General features: G+C 31.7%; 1 protein-coding gene across 4 annotated transcripts in view; it reads right to left on the bottom strand.

The window, feature by feature from the left end:
• The window catches only part of nwk (FCH and double SH3 domains nervous wreck), a 51,333-nt gene that overhangs the window by 5,010 nt on the left and 31,050 nt on the right, over positions 1-15,273 (bottom strand). For 2 of the 4 annotated variants that reach the window (XM_074117918.1, XM_074117920.1), the window contains 14 exons: positions 12,170-12,298; positions 11,346-11,468; positions 10,946-11,197; positions 9,670-9,747; positions 9,524-9,575; positions 9,338-9,441; positions 8,610-8,745; positions 7,241-7,410; positions 5,417-5,768; positions 4,995-5,245; positions 4,304-4,321; positions 2,035-2,164; positions 1,025-1,117; positions 905-936 (listed from right to left, as the gene is read on the bottom strand). In XM_074117918.1, coding sequence (XP_073974019.1) covers positions 905-936; positions 1,025-1,117; positions 2,035-2,164; positions 4,304-4,321; positions 4,995-5,245; positions 5,417-5,768; positions 7,241-7,410; positions 8,610-8,745; positions 9,338-9,441; positions 9,524-9,575; positions 9,670-9,747; positions 10,946-11,197; positions 11,346-11,468; positions 12,170-12,298 — 1,920 coding nt within the window. The remainder of the gene's footprint in view (positions 1-904; positions 937-1,024; positions 1,118-2,034; positions 2,165-4,303; positions 4,322-4,994; positions 5,246-5,416; positions 5,769-7,240; positions 7,411-8,609; positions 8,746-9,337; positions 9,442-9,523; positions 9,576-9,669; positions 9,748-10,945; positions 11,198-11,345; positions 11,469-12,169; positions 12,299-15,273) is intronic. The other 2 variants (XM_074117919.1, XM_074117922.1) reach the window with 2 other exon arrangements.

The raw sequence follows: 15,273 nt of genomic DNA, 5'->3' as shown, positions 1-15,273 counted from the left end.
ATCCAATTTTATTGTTTCTTGAATCAAACGTACGCACAAACGTGAAACTATATTGTAACTTTCGTACTTGTGCTTACCTTCTATTTCTCAGTTTTAGATTCGTAAGATATAAATTGTTTTAACCAAAAGACAAAAATAATGTTGAACCGTCCGAATACCGAAAACTGATTCGATCGGAGAAAATGGCGAGAATTTCTCATTCATAAAATAAGCCTATAAATACTTACTTTCTCGCCTAACCCGTCTATATATGGTATCCAAAGATTGTCACTGCGATTCTGTAGAATGCCGGCAAAAATCATTTATCACCAAGCATTTCTTGATGTTATGACAGCAAATGAAATTTGTAACAGCTTACAGAAATAATGTATTCAACTGGTATTGCACTTGAAATAAAAATTCATCCATATTTTTTTGTTTCAATTTCAACTAGAAAAAATTTCTGAACACATAATTTTTTATAGCTTCTAAACAACCAGGAATTAGCATTGAACTAAATTTTACTTCAGCTAACCTGAAGTAGGTAGTGACAATACAAATACTAATTTTTTCTAAACATTAAGTTATTCTAGTCTTAAACATTTTGGCTTTACAACTAGCAATGATTTGATTGTCACACAATCATTATCGTGAATTGTTAATCGACAGGATGTTTAATTTCATTTTCAACATAAAGAATTTTATACAGACTTTAGAAATAATCATTGTTTGGATTATTTTAGATATTTTTCTACAGACCATGTCTGCACATAATTCTTCAATTATTCTAATTTTGTTTTAATATAAATGCCATTTGAAATACAAATATCAAATTAGGAAATATTTCCTATAATGTAAAAAAAATTCCAAATATATTGTCAATATTATCCGAAAGTTAATTTTAAATAAAATTCCCTTAATCTACCTCGACTGGCTGGCTGTCTTCATCCTCAATTTCTGATATGCATTTTAAAAAGTAAGAAAACAAAATTAGTTTTTTCCTTGTTTTTCCCAAAAGTTACTTTCAAATTATATGTCTACTCACCACTGACTGAAATTTCTACATTCCCTGAACAAAACTGAGTGTCGAGTTCTTTTGTATGGCCGTTAGGGATTTCATCAGAGTCAGGTAGCGCATCTTCATGAAGGAATTAAAAATAGATTAACTACTTTTATTTTATGTTTTGAAATATAAATTCATTTAATGTTAGGAGATTTTTACATTAGCTGAGCTTTTTAAAATAACTTTCTTTAGTTAATTCAACAAAAGCATTCAGTTAATGTATTGAAGCTCAGCAGTGTGATGCACTCAGAACAGGAGGTCTCCGGTTCGATTCCAATTGGCTGTCGGTAGATTTTACATATTTCAACAGTTTCTTAGCTCACTCTACGGCGATAGTTACTGTTTTATGCCTTGACGGACAAATCTTAATTAAGAAGAGGTGTAATACGAAGTTCGTCTGTAACCAGGCACTCCAGAGCAGAACACATCGAGAAGACGACGAAGTGGTTAAGGTGAGATCTACTACATCATTCTGTGGATCCAGGCTATGAAGCAATTTAACGCCAGGGAAATTTAAAAATACTGGAAGAACACAGAATTTCAGGAGCATTGGAGCATTTGGAAGGTAATCTCCATCCTAAAAGAGAAGTATCTTTACTCCCTCAGTAAATTTCTAAAAAGAGTTTACTGCGTGTGCTGCCAGGCCCATTCGGCTGGCCAGACATTTACACAAAGCAGAATTGTGAAATGGTAAGGGGAAATTATACCTCTATCTAGGTCCAGGGCTCTTGAGGTAATACGGTTCAGATAGTTTGGATTTATATACTCTCTATGAACCACTCAAAGAATTTGGAATTAAAGATTTTACCTGGAAGAGATTGTTCTTTTTTTGGAAGAGTGAGATTTGGGATAGAGAAATAAGAAGCACAGTACGCTAAATTGCTCGGCCCAATTGTGCATCTTCCTAATACACCAAATGTTAAATTAATTTCAAGTCAGAAGAAACTGAACTAGTTAATATGAAAAAAGATTTGGAACTGAACAATACTTACCTACGATTGGTTTGTGTTCAACAAGTGGAGTTGGCTGCGTAATAATGACTGCCTGAGGTGCAAGGAGGAAGCCAGGCACATCTGGAGGGGTAAAAACTGGAGGCGCAGAACCTGGAGGTGTATCTTCCCCCTTTGAATATAAACAGAATTAAACAAAATATTAAATCAACTTGCTGAGGATCTGTGGCGTCGAAATAAACATCATTACATTAAAAATAATCATTATATTTTTTAGTAAGTTAGAAAGTAACACCTAATAAATATTCAGAAGTCATTCAAAAATCCAAATCTACAACGATTCTGCTTCTTGGTATTTCCACTAGGAAGATAACTTCCTTCTATTTAATATTTTTATAATTAATAGTGATTTCCCTGATCAAGAACTCTATCACACATAAAAACGTAAATACATTTTAAAAAATAATTGCGTATCCATTCTTGCAAAATCTTTAGTCCTCAAACATTAAATTATAGCATTGTTGATCCTGCAAAATAAACCTAGTGAGCAAGTAAAGTGTTATTTAATCATTTTAATGCCTCCAAATGTTTCATGTTGCTGAAATACTGCAGAGAAATATAAATATTTAAAATGTACCGACTGTAACTTAATAATTTATGTAATTACTTTTATTCAAAAGCTTTCAGAAAAAAATTATTTCAGAGCCAACCAAAATGGTAGCAAAAAGCTCAAGCATGCAGAAATGTTATTTCAACAATAATAAGTAGTTTATAAAGAAAGGTAGAAAACTGTCAAAATTTGGGAAAAGTTATAGATATATTTATATAAAAGAAAAGTCACTAGATTTGATCGACACTAACTAATAGTTACAAAATGCAATAAGATAATAAGTATAATTTCTTTCTGCATCGTATGTAAATAAACTAACACATGTAACTTGATATTTAACTTGCTTCCCATGGTTTTTTCATTTATCTTTCAAATGACAATCACTAATTTTATCTCCTAACATACCAACCTATCGCACCAGCCAAAAAAAATATTTTATTTGACTGTCAGTTAATTAAAATGAATTAATTATATACCTCGCATTATGTTGATTGTAAATTACCATCTGTGGGAACTGAAGCAATTATAATGCAGAAATAAATATATTTTTCAAAACTAAGAAAAACCTTTTCCTTTCTTAATTAAAAATTTTAATCTTACCAAACTTCAATGACTACGATTATATAGTGAATATTTATAGAAGTCTGTATCCATCCTTCTTCTTAAATGAAAAAGAAGTTTAGCTGTCTTTACGTGAGCAATGTGTTAGATCAATAAATCTTCGGAATTTAAACATAAAACATTTACAATCAAAAATTTCCATTCAAGATTTCCTTGAATAAAAGTTATTCTCGATACTACAGCCAGGATTTCTGAATTACGTTCTTGTATTGTCAGCATAACTTATAAAGATATTTTACAAATAAATAAATTAAATTATATTTGCCTTTAAGTGGTGCTTGTACCAAGCATTTGTGAAATAAAATGAAGCGCTATCAGTGCAAGCGTGTAAAATTTAAAGTATTTATCAAATTTTTAATTGAAACTAAATTGCAATTCACGCTTTAAGTATTAATAAACGCATTAGAGTGTGAGTGGCTGAGGCTGAGTAAATAGGATTGTAAGCAATTGTCATCTAAAAGCTAAAAAATTGTGAAAAACGCCAGCAAGCATAAATCTTCAATGAATTGAAAGCTTTGCAAAATACTACATCCTTTTTTTTAAAAAAAAAAAAATACTGTGTCTATTTTATTGCAGGAGTCCAAAACTAAGAGCAATCTAGAATTAAATTAAATTAATTATCTTAAAAACTTATTTCAACTGAAAGATTTGCAAACTTCACCAATGAACTTAATGAAAATACTTCTTTTTTTTTTAGAAAAAGATGACACAAAATTTACAATGAGAATATTTCCAATCTATAAATTTACATAACTATAACCATTTTTTTTACAATTCATATAGAAGCATTTCTGACGTTTTATGTCAATTGAAATTAAATGGTTAATTTAACTTTTTTTTCTTTCTCTCTCTAATATTAATTATTCCACATTTTAAGAGTATCGTTAAGTCTTGAATTATTTAACAGCTTTAATCACTAATGCTTTGAAAGCTGTATGTTAAATCTGTATTAGCAAAAATGAAGTAAAACAGAGTTCTCTGCTCAAATTATAGCACTATCAAAATATTCTTTTAAAAAAAACTACATTTTCTTACAGTAATAATTAAAAAAATTACAAATGAACATGTTAAATAAATTACCGATCCACTTTGGTGAGCCTTAAATTAAATTAGCAAATTTAGTAACTAGTTTTTTAAAATATACATACCAATATTTAAAAAAAAGAGGTTAATGGAACGAGTTTAATTTTTGGTTGTGCTGTAAATAATATAAATCTTTAAAGTAAAGATCATTATAAAGTGAGAACACATTTTATAAAATAAGTTAATTTCCTCAGATAAACTCTGTTTTAACTAAAGGCTTATTTTCCAAAATATTTTGTTCTCTTGATTAGCAGTATGAACAAATTTATTATTAACTTTGAAGTACTATAAAGGGACAGGAACAGCTATCTTAACCGTTTCACTACAGGGGGCGCTAAAGGATTTACACTATACTTGTTTTATCTTCTGGACAGATTCTGAATCAAATTAGCATTGTAGAAGATTGTATGTTTTAAATGCACTGTAATTTTCAATTTAAATTTTATTTTGACAGTATTAAATAACGAAATATAAAGTGGCGAATCAAAGCCAACACAAAAATCTATCCTTGAACATACATATGTTTAAAAACTCAACTAAATCCCTTAATCACGTACCAAAACTACAAGTTTGCTATTCCAGCAATTTTAGCTTTAAAAAACTTCTGTTTTAATAGGTAGTTTTTCAAAAGAACAAAATAACGAAAAGGGTTCAAATAATTAATAAACACTCCTTTTAGACCACATACCTCAGGAGTGAGTGGTTCACCGTTTTCTCTGCATTCTTCTACAACTAAGGACGGGAATAGACCAACTTCATCTCCTCTTTGGCCTTCCCACCAACCATCGTCCACATCATCGTGTACCACCTTTCTTAATACTTTAATCACTTCTCCTTCACAAAAACTGAGTTCTTCTGGGCAAGTTGCATCATAATCATAGAGAGCTATGCAGTAGGTATCACCAGTCCTTGAAGTGTATTCACTACTGCTAGACAAATCTATAATATTTTCATTCGAATATAAGATGTGTGAAAATGTAAGAAAAATCTATATATTACAAAGCATTTGTTATTTTATTCATCCCACGGAGATAGAGAAAAATAAAGTATACTTTCATTTATATTATACGTTCATTTACTATTACTCATATTAATATATTGCTACATTACCTAAATTAGCAGGTTTGAATGCTTCGCGTACTGTATCTTGTCCGACAGATTGTTCCGAAGGTTCTTCATCTACAGTGTAATCTACACTAGAGAATGAAATCTGTGACGTAAGTTGATAAGACGAAGGTCCGTCTGTGAGATTCGTTGAAGCTCCCAAGTCAGCAGTTCCTCCGTCTGCAGCTTCGTCTTCTTCTGGTCCCCAATCTTCCCGTTCTACATCAAGATAATTGTGAGGTACATATCCTTCTTCACCTCTGTAATTTCTTGCCTTCAACCAACCGTCACCATCTCCTTCACCAACTACTTCCAATTGTTCATTTTCCACTATTGAAAGTTCATCTGGATTTTGGGCCTGAAATTTGTTTAAGAAACGTAAGTACCAGGAGTCAGAAGCGAATGATATAATAAAAAAAAATTCTTCAAAAGAGACCACTAGACTATTAGGTTTTCATCCAATGAGCAATAAGTTGTGCTTATGATACTGTTCTTCTAGTTTGGTATTACATAACATGCAACATTCACTTTGATCATATACAAAAATGTTTAATTAAGAAAACAAAACATTTAATGAAGATAAGAAGACGAATTACTTTCTTATTTAAAGTAAAGAAAAATACTTTGTCTATTAGGTAAATCAGTATTTTTTGAAATTGAGAGTGTTTTGCAAATCAATAGTATGTGCTCCAAAAAGCCCAAATATAAGTGAAAATAGGAAGAGCTTCTTGGATGAAGAAAGAAAAATAGCAGCACGAAAGGGCTTTTAATATTTTTATCAAACAATAAACTGCTATATTCGGTGTTTTAAATACAAGTACTTACAAGTGCTTTGTATTTCATTGTCGAAGCAATAGAATATTAGATGAAGTAAAAGTTGGATAATACAAATTAGTTCAGAATGTTTGATAACAACTTCTGAAAATATCTGATAATCCAAATAAATATTTTATCCATTGTTCTGAGAAATGTTTGGTTATAGATTTGAACAATATTAACAAATGTGTTTCTCACAAAAAGCCTTTCCTGGTGTAACTTGTCTTCCATCATTTTTTGAAAAGAGCTTCTCTTAATAACTTCATGAATTTATTATACTTGCGTTATATATGAAAAATTAATTTGCTTAGATTTTGCAATTGTTAGCACTGCATAAATGAACATATTTTTTTTCTCTCATACAAATAAGAAGCTAGTTCATCTATTCCTCGTTTAATGGTTTTTTAAATAATATTTAATGATTTAATGAGCAATAAATTTAAAACTTATTTACTAAATAATAGAAGTAACAAAAGTAGAATTTATTGTACGAGAGATAAAAACCATAATCAATTCTGGGATTTTTTTGTTGATATTGCAGGAAATTTTTCTAAGGCCAGTCATTTAAAATCGCAGATACGAAATTTGTACTTGGAGACCATGTATTTCCAAACATATATCTAATAGTGCTAAGTTATTTACATTTTAAGCCACATCTTTAGTCCGATTTTGCATGTCTCTGTTTATTAGTATTTGTCAGATTCTCAAAAAAAGAAAAGAAAAGTGATTTCGTCCCGTGTTTGCTTTCATGTATTTTATTTCCTACCCTCAATTTTAACTTTGTTTTTGTAAGAATCTTTCATAATCATATAATGGTTTGTCAGTCTTTAATAGCGTATGTATTCACGTTATTAATGGATCTGTACTTAAATAAATATGCACATGAATATTAGAATATTCAGATTATTTGTAATGTGTTTATCGGTGAAATTTAATCTGAAATATTTAATGTGGTTTTTCTGGGCTGCACAATACTTATAAAAGATGGAATCAAATTTAAATTTTCTCATTTACCGTATAGCTATAAAGAGCTGTACACTTATAAGTTGGTCCTTGAGAATCGGCTGGAACAGTTACTTCTTCTTGTTGAGAGTCACCCTCTTCTGGTCCCCAGTCTACTTGTGTTGGATCATCCCAGCCAGCTGTTAGCTGTTCAATTCTTTGCCGTTCTTGTTCTAGGATTGCTAAAAAAAAATTTGGTTGAGGCAGTCTAATGGCGATTATTATCATTCTAAACATGACCTCCACTACCTCCTAGCAGAGCAATTCCAATATAGATTAAAACTATAATAATGTATACATTACAGTTTATTAATGATTAATAATGATAACTATTACTATGATTAAGTAAAGTAAAGTAATCGCCTATTGTTTTCAGGCGGGGCTTAAAGTCCAACTACCAATTATTACTATGATTAATATTACTGATTATTGTAAGACGCGTCTTAATCAGAGATAACTGGTACTTGCAGCTTTTTTCAGATAGCCGGCCTGCGGGCGGTGTTTTCTGGTTTCCAAAACTCTGTTCATCATCGGACTATAAGAGACTTCTAGCAAGAAAAATGTAAGAACTGGAAGCTGAGTGAAGCATATGAAGTTCTTATTAAGTATGTTCCATTGTAGCCATTTATTTTTTGTTCATACATTTTTCAAAAACTTATATTTCTTAAAGTTTTGAATACCAGTTTTAACCTAGAACAAATTATGAAATAATTTGTAAAATAAAGATATTTGTTACTATAAATAATAGGCTGGTTTGGGACAGTCTGGGTTCCCAGGAAATTTGTGACCAAAACAAAGTCTTTCTAGTGTGGGTACCATTCATGGCATAAGAGAGATTTATTGGCCTGGGAAAGCTCTGCGGGACACTTCGTTAGCCCGGAGCCCTAATACGTGGTCTCCAAGTGTCTTAAGACCGCGGCCATTAAACTATGGGTGCAGAGTAGGTCTCAAGAGTGGTGGCTTGGAGTTCAAGTGGAGTTCATCATGGGCTATTCGCCAAGGCTGATTGCAGAATTCTAGCCCTATTAACTGGCCTCTGTAGGCTCAGAAAACAAATGCATCGCATGGGCCTGGTGGATGATAGTCTTTGTAGGTTCTGTCAGGAAGAAGAGGAAACGGCACTGCACGTGTTGTGTCAGTGCGAGGGGCAGGTCTGGCTAAGGATGTTACTCTTTGGAGAGGAAAAACTAAGGCCGGTGAGCTTTACCCAAGAGTCGCTTGCCAGAATTAAGAGTCTGATTAAACGGACAGATCTGGAGCGAGAGGAGTGGAGGGGGCCACAGTAGATCCAAAGGGGTCGTAGTGGCAAAGGCCTTGGGCCGCCCAACTAAAATCTTATCTCATTATAAATAATATAAATATTATAATATAATATAAATACCCCATTCTCCGTCAACTTCTGCAGAATCAGGTCTATCCTTTTCATCAAGACTTGCTGACGTAGGTCGTTCAACCGCAGATTCAGATCCTGCATCGTTGTAGTCACTGTCATACATGGAATCGGATCCTGTAGCTTCCTGAAATTTAATTTAAAATTTATTTAACAATTAACAGCTTTCTAAGTTGTTGCATGCAAGGGAAAGGTACCTATTGTGCCAGTTTTTTAGTGCAAAAATCATAAAATTAAAATTGTTTTTTTTTTTTGACACCTGTATGCGAAACATGCAAGAAGCAATCATGGATATATATGCACAATAAAGAGCGTGAGATTTGTGAATGGTGGTTGAGTAGCGATTACACCATTAGCTATCCGGAGGGCGCGGGGCCAACAGATTCAGTCGTTATGGAGGATTACCTGGAGAGCGTGGACGAGAATTGCATCGTTAAGAAAAACATTTAGCATATGGCAATTTTTTTTTCAATCCAAACTCAAAACTAAGAAAAGAAGAACATTTTATTTTCACTTATCAAATTAATTATAAATCAAATTTCATGCATTATTAAATTATCCTTAATCCCAATTTAATTTACTTCTTTTTTTCTAACACTGGTAGCAGCTTCTTCTACTTCACATTTAAAGGCAATTACTCTTATAGTTTTAGTACATTAAGTTAGCTAGAATTTTATAACTAAATAAATTAAAAATCTGGTATTTTGAAGTGCACTTACAGCTGTTCCAGATGCATCCGTCCGAACCGACATTGAACTTCCAGATCTTGGTAAATCTTGTACACTAAGGTTTTCAGCCTCTTGTAAAAATTCATCGACACTAACTACAAAAATTAAATTAAAATTTAACCAGTCTAATTCCAATAAAAAAAATCAATACTTTGAAAGATTTTCTATTTTCCTTACCACCTCCAGCTTTTAGACACTCTATCCTTGCTTCTGCTTTTCCTTTAGCAGTCTGAACAAAATTAAAATAAAAATTTATTCGGTAATAATTATTATATTTTTTTAAATTCCATATTCAGTGTAATTATAAGCAAGAAAAATTGTACCTCAGCCCTTCTGATTATATGTCTAAGTTCATCCATTTTTGTGTCAATATCTGGCCCATTTGGATCATTTGGATCAGTCTGTAAAAGTAAAACACTTGAAAACTATCTCTTCCACAATAAAAATCATAATTGTTAATTGAAATAAAGTCTTCTTTTAGAAAGACAACGCTATCGAAGGACCTGCTATTGAAAGTGTCACTAGCCAGAGACGAAAAATGATATTTTGTAAATCTTTTTTAGTTTAATGAATGTTACAAATCCAATGCCAAATCAGAGCATTAAGGCATAGAAAATACATCTCCAACTGTTAAAGTTATTTTTAAAAATGACTTTTTTTTTTATCATTTAAGGAGTGTCAACATCTGAGATTATTAGCGACCGGAGCTTTTTACAGGGTCCTACCGGCCCATGGCCAGTATTTTCCCGTTACAAATTTCACTGACGATCAAAGAAATGAAGGAAGAGAAAATTTAACGCCAACAGATGGATTCGAACCCGGGATCTCCGCATGGGAATCCAGTACGCTAACCTTTAGCTAATCCCTTCCGTGCTTGACTAATAAATGCATGATTCTACATTTTATTTATTCCTGAAAAAAAATGTATATGAATTTTCGGTTAGAATACTGTTGCCTAGGCTTTAGAAATAAATAGTTTCAACATTGAAAAACAAAAATTATTCGTCATTAAAATATTCCTTTAAAAATTATATTGTGGCAAAATTCTAGGCAACATTGTTTAAAAATTAAAGAAGGCCATTATTAAACCTTATAATAGAGGTTCTTCTGACATTTCAGATTAAATTACGCTGTCAGAGGACAGCCTTGGCAACTTCTGTTAGAATAAAAATGAAACGGCATTGCACGTATTGGAATCAGTGAGACAGGATGGTATGGCTCTGAAGAGATTTAAGTCAACCTAAACAGGCAGGACTTTAGGGGATACTTTAGGATGTCTCAATAGACCGTCTGGGTCACGGTAGTGTCGGCTTTCTGACCAACCCTCTAATAGATCTAATCCAATCTATTCCTTCTGAGGCAAAAATAAAGCAATTTGTGACTACTAATAGTTTGTAAAATCAACAATCTCTTATAGTAGTCGTAATTCAAATTTTTAAGTCGTGATTTTCATCCAATTACAATTACGGAGGCAGATAGATACATATTTTTCAACCATTTACATTTAGCAGTGATGTGGTTTTTAATTATTTATTTTTATTTTAATTTATAAACTAAGGCAACGAATAAACTTACTTTAAAATATTGAATGTAAAATACCTTTTGCCCTGATTCTCTGAATGCGTGCAGAGTAGTGAGCTTGGCCATTGCATCCTTTACATTTGTATTCTCCCTAGCTACTCGATTCGCCCATCTCTTAGCTTCTTTGCTTAACGCAGCCGCCGATGAACTGTGCTCTGCACTCACTTTGCTTACTGTATCGTTATCACATGGTTCGAACTCATATTGAATATGTTGTTTTAAAACTGGATAATACAGGTATACACATTGCAAATTGTAATCACGGCTAAGCTGTGCAAAGAAATGAAATAATTTTTTTTTATTAGAGTAGCTAACTATAATGTTACTAATGTCTCACAAACATTTTTTCTTTTTTTAAGTCTTAAAGAGAAATACTGGTAAAACGCAATAAGTTTTTATTTATGAAAAACAAACTTACTTGTGCTGATTGTTCCTTAATTCTGTTAAATGAGGTTTGGGTAGCTGTACATGTAAGCAGTTCTGTCCTTGATATAAGCATTAAGTAATCAGCAACTCGTTCATAAACATTAGCCTCCATTATCTGAGAGCACAAATACTTTTATTTAAAAAAAAAGTTAGCAATGACAAAAATATATAATATAACTGCTCGACATTTTCGTTCTAACAGATTATTGGGTTATAATATCCCTTAGTTACCTTTTCGAGAAAGTGAAATGAAAAGAGATTTGTGGGGGAAAATGTTGCAAATAAAACTTTATAAATATAAAATTAGTACATGAAGTTAAAAGAAATAGTAGGAGCCGTTTTCGTGAAAATCCAAAAAAACTGAAAAATAGTTTTAGTTCATTGTTACTTCTGGTAAAACCCATTTTGATCAAATCCTCATTGTGTCGTCCTCTGAAGATAGCTTTGAATCTTCTGTAATTTTTATTATTTGAGTTACGGTGGATAATTTACTCCAACAAACAAAATACATAGCATTTTCTAAAAAATATTTTCGGACTTTGAATATTACTGAGGAAAGCTCCAAATCGAAAATCTCACGATTACAATCCTCCTCTTACTAGTTCAATATCAGAAATAATTACACTTCGAATATGTTCAGTAGGTCAAAAAAGTTCTTTGATATCTAAAGCTTTTTCTTACTTTTTAAAAAAAACCATTAATTGCTGTTGAAATATTTACTATTTTCGTCAAGAAGCAAATTTCTATAAAAAGGTAAACTTGTTATAAAATGTAAGTATATATTAGTATATAAAATAATAATAAATGTATAAAAACCTGTATAGTGTTTTGAAAATCTACAACGAAATATCTTGTTTGGTGAGCATTCGCTGCAGCTAAACTTAATAGATAATCGTTCCGAGCACCAGAAGATTTTTCTTCTAACGCGTCTCTCTTCGAAGAAACCTAAAATTTATATTATACATAAAAATAATTATTCAATTTAAAAGTATATAATTTGGTAATTTTGAAAATATCGGGCATCTGTAAATAAATCCAAATTTGACAAAATTCATCAACGTTCACACTATTCTGGAATACCTCAAAGCAAAGGCGATTAGCATCATGGGTATTATCAAAATAAGTGAGTCCCATGAACACTTTAATTTTTATCTGTGAAATTTGCATGTAATGCAATCATATATATGTAGAGTCGTCGAAGTGTACCTGTAGGTGTACAGGTATGTGGATAGGCTTAAATATTTTCGTCTTATTACCTAATTTTCTAACTTAGCTGAAATTGTTATTTTTGTATGGGTGTAAATGAATTGTGACCTTTTTTAATGAAAAGATTCCTACCTAAGATCAATATAGTTCGAAAAATCTGTATTTCGGGGTCCACTCATGGCCTCCACTCACTCACAAAAGATTCATTTTGGATCAAAGCCGAGACATGTGCGGTAATGTGATATGGCGATATGAATGTGTAAACAGCTAAACTATTAGGATTTATTTAAATAGCCCAGTCAAATTAGGATAAGATAATAAGATGAATGCTTCTTTCTTAAATAAGCACGGTCCAACTTCTTCCAGCAATTGAGAATTTGAACAAGCGTGAACTTTCACTGTTAGAAACAAGCACTAAGTCAATATATACACAATAGGCCGGCTAGTCTCGCAAGTAGAGGTTTAGAAAAAAAGCAAAATACAAAATCACCATTAAGTTTGATGGAATCTCCTCAATTTCGTTTTCGAACATTATATTTTTATGGTGAGCGTATATTATATACGTTAGGTCGGCTGGTTTTGGATGTATAGATTTAGAAAAAAGGGCAAAATACAAAATCATGATTTGTTTTACTTATATTTCCATAATTTCTGTTTCTAACATTGTACTTTAATGCCAAGCGTACATTATACACATTAGGTCGGCTGGTTTTGGATGTAGAGATTTAGAAAAAAGGGAAAAATACAAAATCTTGATTTGTTTTACTTAAATTTCCATAATTTCTGTTTCTAACATTGTACTTTAATGCCAAGCGTACATTATACACATTAGGTCGGCTGGTTTTGGATGTAGAGATTTAGAAAAAAGGGCAAAATACAAAATCTTGATTTGTTTTACTTAAATTTCCATAATTTCTGTTTCTAACATTGTACTTTAATGCCAAGCGTACATTATACACACTAGGTCGGCTGGTTTTGGATGTAGAGATTTAGAACAATGGGAAAAATACAAAATCATGATTTGTTTTACTTAAATTTCCATAATTTCTGTTTCTAACATTGTACTTTAATGCCAACCGTACATTATACACGTTAGGTCGGCTGGTTTTGGATGTATAGATTTAGAAAAAAGGGCAAAATACAAAATCATGATTTGTTTTACTTATATTTCCATAATTTCTGTTTCTAACATTGTACTTTAATACGAAGCGTACATTATACACATTAGGTCGGCTGGTTTTGGATGTAGAGATTTAGAAAAAAGGGCAAAATACAAAATCATGATTTGTTTTACTTATATTTCCATAATTTCTGTTTCTAACATTGTACTTTAATGCCAAGCGTACATTATACACGTTAGGTCGGCTGGTTTTGGATGTATAGATTTAGAAAAAAGGGCAAAATACAAAATCATGATTTGTTTTACTTAAATTTCCATAATTTCTGTTTCTAACATTGTACTTTAATGCCAAGCGTACATTATACACGTTAGGTCGGCTGGTTTTGGATGTAGAGATTTAGAAAAAAGGGAAAAATACAAAATCTTGATTTGTTTTACTTAAATTTCCATAATTTCTGTTTCTAACATTGTACTTTAATGCCAAGCGTACATTATACACATTAGGTGACTGGTTTTGGATGTAGAGATTCAGAAAAAAGGGAAAAATATAAAATCTTTCTTAGTTTTGCTGGAATTTCCATATTTTCTGTTTCTAACGTTTTACTTTAATGCCAAGCGTACATTATACACATTAGGTCGGCTGGTTCTGGATGTAGAGATTTAGAAAAAAGGGGAAAATACAAAATCATGATTTGTTTTACTTATATTTCCATAATTTCTGTTTCTAACATTGTACTTTAATGCCAAGCGTACATTATACACGTTAGGTCGGCTGGTTTTGGATGTATAGATTTAGAAAAAAGGGGAAAATACAAAATCATGATTTGTTTTACTTATATTTCCATAATTTCTGTTTCTAACATTGTACTTTAATGCCAAGCGTACATTATACACGTTAGGTCGGCTGGTTTTGGATGTATAGATTTAGAAAAAAGGGCAAAATACAAAATCATGATTTGTTTTACTTAAATTTCCATAATTTCTGTTTCTAACATTGTACTTTAATGCCAAGCGTACATTATACACGTTAGGTCGGCTGGTTTTGGATGTAGAGATTTAGAAAAAAGGGAAAAATACAAAATCTTGATTTGTTTTACTTAAATTTCCATAATTTCTGTTTCTAACATTGTACTTTAATGCCAAGCGTACATTATACACATTAGGTGACTGGTTTTGGATGTAGAGATTCAGAAAAAAGGGAAAAATATAAAATCTTTCTTAGTTTTGCTGGAATTTCCATATTTTCTGTTTCTAACGTTTTACTTTAATGCCAAGCGTACATTATACACATTAGGTCGGCTGGTTCTGGATGTAGAGATTTAGAAAAAAGGGGAAAATACAAAATCTTGTTTAGTTTGGCCAGATTTTCCATAATTTCTGTTTCCAACGTTGTACTTTAATGCCAAGCGTACATTAGACACATTAGGTCGACTAGTTTTGGGTGCAGAGATTTGGAAAAAAAGGAAAAATCCACATCTAAATCAAATTCGTGCATTGCTTGCAATCATATTGACCGCCTGCTCTCCTTCATCTCCAACAGAGTTATAGGAAGATACATAAATCACACGTGGCTAAAGATATTTTCCGTCGAATA

Source organism: Rhodnius prolixus, unplaced genomic scaffold, assembly GCF_049639745.1.
Source record: "Rhodnius prolixus isolate KJV_2025 unplaced genomic scaffold, Rpr scaffold_2, whole genome shotgun sequence".
NCBI classification, from domain to species: Eukaryota; Metazoa; Arthropoda; class Insecta; order Hemiptera; family Reduviidae; genus Rhodnius; species Rhodnius prolixus.
This window is presented reverse-complemented; position numbering and strand designations above follow the sequence as displayed.